The sequence below is a fragment of the Myxine glutinosa genome, chromosome 7 (genome assembly GCF_964187855.1).
Source record: "Myxine glutinosa chromosome 7, kmMyxGlut1.1, whole genome shotgun sequence".
Taxonomy (NCBI): domain Eukaryota; kingdom Metazoa; phylum Chordata; class Myxini; order Myxiniformes; family Myxinidae; genus Myxine; species Myxine glutinosa.
Genome location: NC_136267.1, coordinates 123,566,281 through 123,578,105, shown reverse-complemented (window position 1 = coordinate 123,578,105; position 11,825 = coordinate 123,566,281). Strand labels below are relative to the sequence as shown.

The following is an 11,825-nucleotide window of genomic DNA, read 5'->3' as shown; positions in this document are numbered from 1 at the left end:
ATAAGCATTCATCATTTACAGATGTTTTAGTGGTAGAAAGTCATAAACATTTATCATTCACAGATGTTTTAGTGGTAGAAAGTCATAAACATTTATCATTTACAGATGTTTTAGTGGTAGAAAGTCATAAACATTTATCATTCACAGATGTTTTAGTGGTGGAAAGTCATAAACATTTGTCATTCACAGATGTTTTAGTGGTGGAAAGTCATAAACATTTATCATTTACAGATGTTTTTGGTGGTAGAAAGTCATAAACATTTATCATTCACAGATGTTTTAGTGGTGGAAAGTCATAAACATTTATCATTCACAGATGTTTTAGTGGTAGAAAGTCATAAACATTTATCATTTACAGATGTTTTTGGTGGTAGAAAGTCATAAACATTTATCATTCACAGATGTTTTAGTGGTGGAAAGTCATAAACATTTATCATTCACAGATGTTTTAGTGGTAGAAAGTCATAAACATTTATCATTCACAGATGTTTTAGTGGTAGAAAGTCATAAACATTTATCATTCACAGATGTTTTTGGTGGTAGAAAGTCATAAACATTTATCATTCACAGATGTTTTAGTGGTGGAAAGTCATAAACATTTGTCATTCACAGATGTTTTAGTGGTAGAAAGTCATAAACATTTATCATTCACAGATGTTTTTGGTGGTAGAAAGTCATAAACATTTATCATTCACAGATGTTTTAGTGGTGGAAAGTCATAAACATTTGTCATTCACAGATGTTTTAGTGGTAGAAAGTCATAAACATTTATCATTCACAGATGTTTTAGTGGTAGAAAGTCATAAACATTTATCATTCACAGATGTTTTTGGTGGTAGAAAGTCATAAACATTTATCATTCACAGATGTTTTAGTGGTGGAAAGTCATAAACATTTATCATTTACAGATGTTTTTGGTGGTAGAAAGTCATAAACATTTATCATTCACAGATGTTTTAGTGGTAGAAAGTCAGAAACATTTATCATTCACAGATGTTTTTGGTGGTAGAAAGTCATAAACATTTATCATTCACAGATGTTTTAGTGGTAGAAAGTCATAAACATTTATCATTCACAGATGGTGTACAGTGACAAGTGTTAGTGTTTTTTAAAAATGTTTTGCATGTTTACATTTACAGTCAGACCTTTGTACCAGGCACCTTGGTAATACTTTTCAAAACACGTTTTCATCAATGCATATGTACGCTGTCTTAACAATCTACATTGCTGGAAAACCCGGATATAAAGAAAGATCGCTTTGTCCCAGCAAGTTGAATGCAGGCACAAGGCCCTACATCGAAAATCGTCGAAATACAGAAGACATTGTCAAAACAAATGTTGGCAATGCCCCCTGTAAAAACAGAGCCACTCAGCAGGGAGATGCTTGCTTGGAGCCTTGGACCCACCCATTTGCAACAGTCAGGGGAAGAGGCTCAGAGAGATGGAAGTTTGTTTCATGGAAATGGAATTTATGCTTTGCAGCAGCTTTTGTCCACCCAATAAGGCAAGCCCTCTTCATAATCTATGAAAACATGCAAAATGAGTGTCATACCACACTGTAGTTTACTTCGTTTATCATCAGGTCAAAACTTGAACCAAGTTCAGAGATAGGACCGAGCAGTCTCTTCCATAAATTGTTAGTAATCAATATGGAGGAGACACACACTCTGCATTTTATCACTATTATAGATGCATGCAAACCTTTGTTTCAATACTTCATATTCATATAACCATTATAGGAAATGAAACCACCTGCCTAACACTGAAAAAGGAAGTGCGAGAACAGCCCAAAGAATTAAAAAAAAAAGGAAGCACCTGGCCATGGATAACTTCAAACACAATAACAAACGTGCAAAATCCCCAGCCAGCCTTCCAGTCATTTAACAATAAAAGTGTGGGAGTGGAAGCAGATTCACCAACTGTGCAATGTTCACACGTGCAGTCACACAGTCAAGGTTGCTTCAAATGAAGGCAGCGATAGCAGAACAGAAGTGTCTTAAAAGCAACGAACCAAATTACTTCCGCTGTGGTGTCGGCATCTGCTTCACCCTCATGTTGCTGACTACTTGCCTGCTCGCCTTGTTGTTTACTGGCATCTATGGTAAAGATGCTCAACACAGTGAGTCCTCAACATGTAAACTTTGGCTATCACTACATAGAAATTGTCGTGTATTGTGATTATGAGGCTGCCATGTTATTGCTACGTGGAATGTTAAGTGTTGTGACCCTTTTTCATCGTTAGAAGATTTACAGAAAACATTCCAGAGTGGACTACCTGTGAGTCTTTTTCAACTAGTATGGGTAATATGTTCATGGGCTCGACGGCTTTAATGTGACCGAAAGGCCTAGCTTCGCAGCACGAGAGATAACTTAACACTAAAGATGGACCCAGGATCTGTAGTTTAAAACACATGGCAGGTTTACATTTGTTTACCTGTAATTCCTCTTTACCAGTAAGTGTATACTTCCTCTTTTGTGCTTTTTCCATTAAAGTAATTTCCGGTTATTGGTGGACAGTCTTGGGTTTTGGTGAATTGCTCGATAACATCTTCGATAGCAGTTTTCATTGAAAATAAATTTAAGCTGAGCACATCTCGGTCTATGAATTAATGCAAACATGCAACAATAGCTCGAGATCATGAGTAGTAAAACGAGAGCATTCAGAACTAACGGCAAGTGTGTGTGTGTGTGTGTGTGTGTGTGTGTGTGTGTGTGTGTGTGTGTGTGTGTGTGTGTGTGTGTGTGTGTGTGTGTAAAACCACATCAGCAAAGATTAAATATCAACGGGTGTGTGTGTGTGTGTGTGTGTGTGTGTAAAACCACATCAGCAAAGATTAAATATCAACGGTACATCATGGGAGATGAAGGTTGTGGTAAAGTTTCATCGAAATAGTGTGTGTGGTTTCAGAAAAGAAAGCAAATACTTAAAGTGCATTCAGAAAGTATTCAGACCCCTTCACTTTTTTGACATTTTGTTATGTTTCAGCTTTATGCTGCAATCGTTTAAATTCATTTTTTCCCTCATCAATCTGCACTCAATACCCCATAATGACAAAGAGAAAACAGGATTTTAGAAAGTTTTGCAAATTTATTAAAAAGAAAAAACTGAAATATCACATTGACATAAGTATTCACACCCTTTGCTATGACACTTGAAATTTAGCTCAAGTGCCTCCCATTTCTCTTGATCATCTTTGAGATGTTTATACACCTTGATTGGAGTCCACCTGTGGAAAATTCAATTGATTGGACATGATTTGGAAAGGCACACACCTGTCTATATAAGGTCTGACAGCTGACAATGCATATCAGAGCAAAAACCAAGCCAGGAGGTCAAAGGAACTGCCTGCCGAGTTTAGAGACAGGATTGTGTCGAGGCACAGATCTGGGGAAGCCTACAAAAAATTTCTGCTGCATTGAAGGTTCCCAAGAGCACAGTGGCCTCCATAATTCTTAAATGGAAGAAGTTTGGAACAACCAGGACTCTTACTAGAGCTGGCCGCCCGGCCAAACTGAGCAATCGGGGGAGAAGGGCCTTGGTAAGAGAGGTGACCAAGAACCCGATGGTCACTCTGGCTGAGCTCCAGAGATCCTGTGTGGAGGTGGGAGAAACTTCCAGAAGGACAACCATCACTGCAACACTCCACCGATCTGGGCTTTATGGCAGAGTGGCCAGACGGAAGCCTCTCCTCAGTGAAAGACACATGAAAGCCCGCTTGGAGTTTGCAAAAATGCACCTAAAGGACTCTCAGACTGTGAGAAACAAGATTCTGTGGTCTGATGAAACCAAGATTGAACTGTTTGGCTTCCGTTAATTTTTCTTTTTAATAAATTTGCAAAACTTTCTAAAATCCTGTTTTCTCTTTGTCATTATGGGTTATTGAGTGTAGATTGATGAGGAAAAAAATGAATTTAAACGATTTCAGCATAAAGCTGCAACATAACAAAATGTGAAAAAAGTGAAGGGGTCTGAATACTTTCTGAATGCACTGTATTTTGGTCGGTCAAATCTGGACCCACTTTGAGCCCCCGTAGACCACCTTAGACTTCGGTTTTTTTAATACCTTGATCAAACTTCGGTACATCATGGGGGATGAAGGTTGTGGTCAAGTTTCATCGAAAAATTGTGTGTAGTTTCAGAGAAAAAAGAAAATTCCTATTTTGGGGGGTCATACCTGGATCCATTTTGACCCCACTAGACCCCTTTATACCCCGATTTTTTGTAACGCCATGAACAAACTTTAGTTACAACACAAGAAATATCATTTGTGCCAAGTTTGGTCACAATCCCTTCAGCGGTTTCGGAGAAGAAGTTGCAAGTGTTTACGGACGGACGGACTGACGGACAGACGGACGGACGACACGCCATCGCATAAGCTCCCCTGAACTTCGTTCCAGGTAAGCTAGTGAACTACGTTCCAGGTGAGCTAAAAATTATTTGGACCAAAAGATGCGTCGAAACCACTTGACAAAATGAAGGATGTTGATGCAGCATCCCAGCCTGCGAAGCTGAAATCAGACAAAAGATCCATTAATCGTGCTTTGTGGCCAAACTGTGGCATGCGGAGGACAGTGACATCAATACAAGACCACACTTGGAATGGGAACAACAAAATGAAGCCGACATCTATGTCTGGTTCGATGGACCAAAAATGTCAAAAATGTCAGGTGTGTCAGGTACAGGTACGACATGTAAAACACCGGGATGACAGTTTAAATATCTAGGTCAGGATTCGAACCCAAGCTAGACAGCTAAGAGGTGAGTGTGTGTACCTCAAGGACCAGACTCGGCCATCCTACTAGCCCTCTTTTTCTTTACATACTCAAAAATAAAGTTCTGATGTGTTATTCCTAACTAAGGCAGTGGCAATGTTTTTTGCAGTTTTTATCTGTAACGTGCAGATAGAACTTACATCCTGAGCTCCAATGTTAAAGTTAAACCTATGTGTGTATTAAAGGAACTTACAACAACTTAAATAAAGGAGCAGCTGTGGGATCACCTGCAGGATCATCTGGAGGATCATCTGTGGGATCATGCGATGGTCGTTGTAACGACCCAGTGGATTCCAGCCAGAACTGCCAGTGTAACTCTGCTTGTGAAAAGTATGGTGACTGCTGCTCAGACTACAGCACAATCTGCAAAGGTTTGGAAAAGCACATCATACACTTTCTCTTTTGTACTCATTAACAACTATCAACCGATTCATTTGCAGAAATTTGTGCACATTGTATCAGATTCAAAGTAGATTCAAACTACTTCCATTCTCAATCTGAGAAATGTTCTCAACAATTTTACTTTTATTCTAAATCTGAGTAATGTTCTCAGCAATTTTACTTTATTCTAAATTTGAGAAATGTCCTCAGCAATTTTACTTTTATTCTAAATCTGAGAAATGTTCTCAGCAATTTTACTTTTATTCTAAATCTGAGAAATGTTCTCAGCAATTTTACTTTTATTCTAAATCTGAGAAATGTTCTCAGCAATTTAACTTTTATTCTAAATCTGAGAAATGTTCTCAGCAATTTTACTTTTATTCTAAATCTGAGAAATGTTCTCAGCAATTTTACTTTTATTCTAAATCTGAGAAATGTTCTCAGCAATTTTACTTTATTCTAAATCTGAGAAATGTTCTCAGCAATTTAACTTTTATTCTAAATCTGAGAAATGTTCTCAGCAATTTTACTTTTATTCTAAATCTGAGAAATGTTCTCAGTAATTTTACATTTATTCTAAATCTGAGTCATGTTCGCAGTAATTTTACTTTTATTCTAAATCTGAGTAATGTTCTCAGCAATTTTACTTTATTCTAAATTTGAGAAATGTCCTCAGCAATTTTACTTTTATTCTAAATCTGAGAAATGTTCTCAGCAATTTTACGTTCATTCTTAATCTGAGAAATGTTCTCAGCAATTTTACTTTTATTCTAAATCTGAGAAATGTTCTCAGCAATTTTACTTTTATTCTAAATCTGAGAAATGTTCTCAGCAATTTTACTTTTATTCTAAATCTGAGAAATGTTCTCAGCAATTTTACTTTTATTCTAAATCTGAGAAATGTTCTCAGCAATTTTACTTTATTCTAAATCTGAGAAATGTTCTCAACAATTTTACTTTTATTCTAAATCTGAGAAATGTTCTCAGCAATTTTAGTTTTATTCTAAATCTGAGAAATGTTCTCAGCAATTTTACTTTTATTCTAAATCTGACAAATATTCTCAACAATTTTACTTTATTCTAAATCTGAGAAATGTTCTCAGCAATTTTAATTTTATTCTAAATCTGAGAAATGTTCTCAGCAATTTTACTTTTATTCTAAATCTGAGTAGTTCCCAGCAATTTTACTTTTATTCTAAATCTGAGTAGTTCCCAGCAATTTTACTTTTAATCTAAATCTGAGAAATGTTCTCAGCAATTTTACTTTTATTCTAAATCTGAGAAATGTTCTCAGCAATTTTACGTTTACTCTAAATCTGAGAAATGTTCTCAGCAATTTTACTTTTATTCTAAATCTGAGAAATGTTCTCAGCAATTTTACTTTTATTCTAAATCTGAGAAATGTTCTCAGCAATTTTACTTTATTCTAAATCTGAGAAATGTTCTCAGCAATTTTACGTTTATTCTAAATCTGAGAAATGTTCTCAGCAATTTTACGTTTATTCTAAATCTGAGAAATGTTCTCAGCAATTTTACTTTTATTCTAAATCTGAGAAATGTTCTCAGCAATTTTACTTTTATTCTAAATCTGAGAAATGTTCTCAGCAATTTTACTTTTATTCTAAATCTGAGAAATGTTCTCAGCAATTTTAATTTTATTCTAAATCTGAGAAATGTTCTCAGCAATTTTACTTTTATTCTAAATCTGAGTAGTTCCCAGCAATTTTACTTTTATTCTAAATCTGAGTAGTTCCCAGCAATTTTACTTTTAATCTAAATCTGAGAAATGTTCTCAGCAATTTTACTTTTATTCTAAATCTGAGAAATGTTCTCAGCAATTTTACGTTTACTCTAAATCTGAGAAATGTTCTCAGCAATTTTACTTTTATTCTAAATCTGAGAAATGTTCTCAGCAATTTTACTTTTATTCTAAATCTGAGAAATGTTCTCAGCAATTTTACTTTATTCTAAATCTGAGAAATGTTCTCAGCAATTTTACGTTTATTCTAAATCTGAGAAATGTTCTCAGCAATTTTACTTTTATTCTAAATCTGAGAAATGTTCTCAGCAATTTTACTTTTATTCTAAATCTGAGAAATGTTCCCAGCAATTTTACTTTTATTCAAAATCTGAGGAATGTTCTCAACAATTTTACTTTTATTCTAAATCTGAGAAATGTTCTCAGCAATTTCACTTTTATTCTAAATTTGAGAAATGTTCTCAGCAATTTTACTTTCATTCTAAATCTCAGAAATGTTCTCAACAATTTTACTTTCATTCTAAATCTGAGAAATGTTCTCAGCAATTTTACTTTTATTCTAAATCTGAGAAATGTTCTCAGCAATTTTACTTTTATTCTAAATCTGAGAAATCTTCTCAGCAATTTTACTTTTATTCTAAATCTGAGAAATGTTCTCAGCAATTTTACTTTTATTCTAAATCTGTGTAGTTCCCAGCAATTTTAGTTTTATTCTAAATCTGAGAAATGTTCTCAGCAATTTTACTTTTATTCTAAATCTGAGAAATGTTCTCAGCAATTGTACTTTTATTCTAAATCTGAGAAATGTTCTCAGCAATTTTACATTTATTCTCAATCTGAGAAATGTTCTCAGCAATTTTACTTTTATTCTAAATCTGAGAAATGTTCTCAACAATTTTACTTTTATTCTAAATCTGAGAAATGTTCTCAGTAATTTTACTTTTATTTTAAATCTGAGAAATGTTCTCAGCAATTTTGCTTTCATTCTAAATCTGAGAAATGTTCTCAGCAATATTACTTTTATTCTAAATCTGAGTCATGTTCGCAGTAATTTTACTTTTTTTTTTTTTCTTTTTTTTTTGTGTACTGAGTCGAGGCTCTTGAAAGAGCTAACATTTATTTCACAAACAAATCAACCAGACAAACAAAATATACAAAAAGAGGGAGCGGAAGACAAGCTGGGGAGAGAAGGGGAAGCACACAACCACAACATTTGAGAGCAGGGAGAAGTGTGGGAGGGAGAGGGCTTGGGGGGAGGAGGCGTGGGAAGGGGGGGTGGGGGGGAGAGGTTTTTTTTTTTTTTTTTTTTTTTTTGTATACAAGATCGAGGCTCGTGAAAGAGCGAACATTCATCACACATAAAGACAAACAGACACATAAAACAAATAACATCGGGAGCGGTAGACAAGATGGGGAGAGAGGGGGAAGGATACAAACACAACATTTGAGAGCAGAGACCGAGAGACATGGAGACATCGAGAAATCTGTGGGAGGGAGAGGGCTTTGGGGGGGAGGCATGGGAAGGGGGGGGGGTGGGAGAGGTATAAAACATATGGACACTGCCAGGACTTCCAGGAAAGAAGTTGGAATTTCAAGCAAGGTGGATCTGGGGTGAATTCGTGGGGGTAGAAAAGATCAAGGTTTTGGATGGGGGAAGATAAGAGATGGTGGTGAACAGCTGTTTTAAAGACCTGGAGGGAGGAGTGGGATTGAACGGAGTGTGGGAGTTTGTTCCAGAGGCGGGAGAAAAGAGGAATGAAAGAGTGAAGGTGAGCAGAGAGACGAGATTTCGGCAGTTTAACCATCAGAGGGTTGCTGGCAGATCTTGTGCGACCTGTAGGAATATTTGGGGGACAGAGCACAGAGAGAGCTGGGGGAGCAAGGCCGGAGAGGAGTCGGTAGAAGACAGAAAGACCACCTACCTGCCTACGGTGAGTGAGTGAAAGGCCCTCAGAGATAGCTTCATCGCGGGAGATTCCAATGATTCTGAAAGCTTTGGATTCAACAGCGTGAAGCCGAGCCAGTTGTGAGGCAGGAGCACCAGCCCATAGGGGAGAACAGTTTTCCATTGAGCTGCGGATGAAAGCCTTGTATGTGGTGAGGAGCTCAGGTGTGCCTAGGAAGGACTTCGCACGACAGAGGATGCCCAGTCGGCGACTGGCTTTGGAGGCCAGCTTGGAAATGTGGTTTTCCCAAGAAAGATCATGGCAGATAGTGAGACCCAAAAGCTTGAGCGACAGAACTTCTTGGAGAGGATTGTTGAGAAAGTAGATGGGAGGGTTGTACAGTCGATCTTTTCGGAGAGACATAGTAAGAGTGTGAGATTTGTCAGGATTGAAAGACATGTTCCACTTGTTTGACCAGTCTGTGATTTTGTCCAGGTCTTCAGAGAGTGAGGAGGCTGCAGACTGCCGATCTGAGGGAAGAGGAATGGAGCGGCAGAGAGTGGGGTCATCAGCAAAGAGAGAGAGAGGATTTTCCAGAGAGTAGGAGAGATCATTGATAAAGACCAGAAAAAGCACAGGGCCCAGCACACTGCCTTGGGGAACTCCAGCCTGAACAGGAAGGGGAGATGAGAGAAATCCATTCAGGGCCACACGTTGACTATGACCAGAGAGGAAGTCCGCAAGCCATGCATGGAGATTTCCATGGATACCATAGGAGGAGAGTTTGGTGAGCAGAGCTGGGTGCCAGACCGTATCGAAGGCACGTGATATGTCAAGGGAGACAGCTCTGATTTCCTGTTTGGCATTGAGGACCTCCATCCATTGTTGAGACAGCAGAAGCAGCATGTCCAGAGTAGAGTGACCTGGTCTGAAGCCAAATTGATGATCAGAGATCAAGCCATTGGAGAAGAGGAAAGATTTCATATCCGAAGCAATGATGGATTCCATGACTTTGCTGATAATTGGGAGCAGGCTGATTGGTCTGTAGTTGCAAGGATCTGTTTTTGCACCTTTTTGTGTGAAGCGGTAATGTTTGCTGATTTCCAGGATGCTGGCAGATGACCTTGAGCAAAAGATAGGGTGAAAAGAACAGAGAGAGGGTGAGATAGAGCGGCAGAGCAGGATTTTAGGACCCATGGGCTGATGCTGTCTGGTCCAGTTGCAGAATCAAAGTCGAGGTTTGACAAAAACTCCTCCACCTTGTCAGGCGAGAAGGACACAGAGTCCAGGAGCAGTTGGGTTCGACTGGGAAAGGTGGGAACAGAGAGAGATGGGTTTGGGACTAAGGATTTTGAGGCAAACACAGAGTTGAAGCATTCGGCTTTGTCACGTGCGATGTCAACTGTGTGGCCATTTGAGGTAAGGGAGGGGATGGAGGGGGCACAAACACCAGAAACGGATTTGACCAGACGCCACCACGATTTGGAGGAAGGAGACAGGTTTGAGAGTTCATTCTTGAGTGAGGAGAGATAGTGCTTCCTGGCACTCCTGAGGGTAGACACACACTTGTTCTGAGCTTGGTGGAAGGAACTGAGATTGCCTTCAGTTGGATTAGCCTTCCAAGAGGCAAAGGCAAGTTGTTTCAGGGCAACTGCCTCACCACAAGATTCAATGTACCATGGACGGGAGGAAGGGTAAGACAACTGAAGGCGAGATGGAATAAATCTGTGCATGAGGGAGATCAGATTGCTTTGGAAGAATTCCCAGGAAGAATTGATGTCAGAGGCAGTGGAGATGGGAGACCAATCCAGACGATTGATGGCTGCTTGGAGACCGTCCCAGTCGGCCTGAGAGAAATGCCAGACTCGTTGATGCTGAGGAGGACGTCTGAGAATGGCCAGAGAGATGTCCACTTTGACAAGCACATGATCAGAAGAACCGATTGGAGCAGAGGAAGAGCAGCAGACATTAGCAGGGAAGTTTGTCATAACCAAGTCTAGAAGAGAAGATACTCCATTGGCTGAGATCCGGGTCGGGAAATTGACAGATTGTGTCAATCCCAGTGAGTCACAGAAGTCCTTTGCTGAGGTGCCATGACTGGTGAGAGAGGAACCCACACCCAACCAGGTGGCATGATGACAGTTTAAGTCACCACATATGAGGAAGAGAGAGTTGGGATGAGTGGATAGAAGTTGGTCCATGTTGTCAGACAGTGAAATGTAGATGGAGTCATCACTGTTTGGGGGACGGTACAGAACACATATGAACAAAAGGTGGGAGCGGAGAGGAAGCCGTAGCCAGAGGTACTCCTGGGGGTGAGGAGGAAAGAGGGCAGTGCAAGGAGAGTGAGGAAGAGAGTTTTTGATAAAGATAGCCACCCCACCACCAGGCCGAGGCTCAGGTCTATCATACCGGAGGAGGGAGTAACCAGGAAGAGATATTAAGGAATCAGAGACATCTTGAGGGAGGAAAGTCTCTGTTAAGCAGATCAAGTCTGGATTGTCAGAAGCAACCTGTATGGAGAGATCAGTCAAGTTTGAGCGAAGGCCCCGGATGTTTGAGGTCCATACCGTTAATGAAGAGAGAGGGGGAGCATCGGGTACAGGACAGGGGAGGGGAGGAGTAGGGTAAGATGAAGGATGAGAGGGGGAGGTAGGGAGAGCAGTTGACAGTGTGTCAGAGATTGCAGAAGAGTTCCAAGAAAGGGAAGGATGAGGAGGATGAAAGGTTTGATGGTGAAGGGATGAGGCACAGTGAGGGGTTGTTTGAGGGGGGGGGCAGAGGAAAGCAGAAGGTTGGGGGGGGGGTGGAGGTATGAGATAGAAGGGAGACGAAGTGGGGAGGAGGCAGCTTTGAGGAGGAGGGGGGAGGAGGGAGAATTGGAGAGGAATGGTATGGGGGGAGATTTGAATGGGAGGGGTTGGGGGGGAGTTTTGAAGGGGAGGAGTGAGGGGGGAGTTTAGGAGGGGAGGGGCAAGAGGGGAGTTTAGGAGGGAAGGGGCAAGGGGGAAGTTTAGAAGTGGAGG

General features: G+C 39.7%; 1 protein-coding gene across 4 annotated transcripts in view; it reads left to right on the top strand.

Annotated features, from left to right (window-relative positions):
• The first annotated feature begins 1,739 nt into the window (after positions 1–1,739).
• Positions 1,740–11,825, top strand: part of ENDOU (endonuclease, poly(U) specific) — a 44,979-nt gene continuing 34,893 nt past the window's right edge. Inside the window, exons 1-2 of one of the 4 annotated variants that reach the window (XM_078782244.1) lie at positions 1,740–2,119; positions 4,959–5,144. In XM_078782244.1, the coding sequence (XP_078638370.1) occupies positions 1,927–2,119; positions 4,959–5,144 (379 nt within the window). In that variant the 5' untranslated portion in view covers positions 1,740–1,926. The remainder of the gene's footprint in view (positions 2,120–4,958; positions 5,145–11,825) is intronic. The other 3 variants (XM_068096870.2, XM_068096869.2, XM_068096868.2) reach the window with 3 other exon arrangements.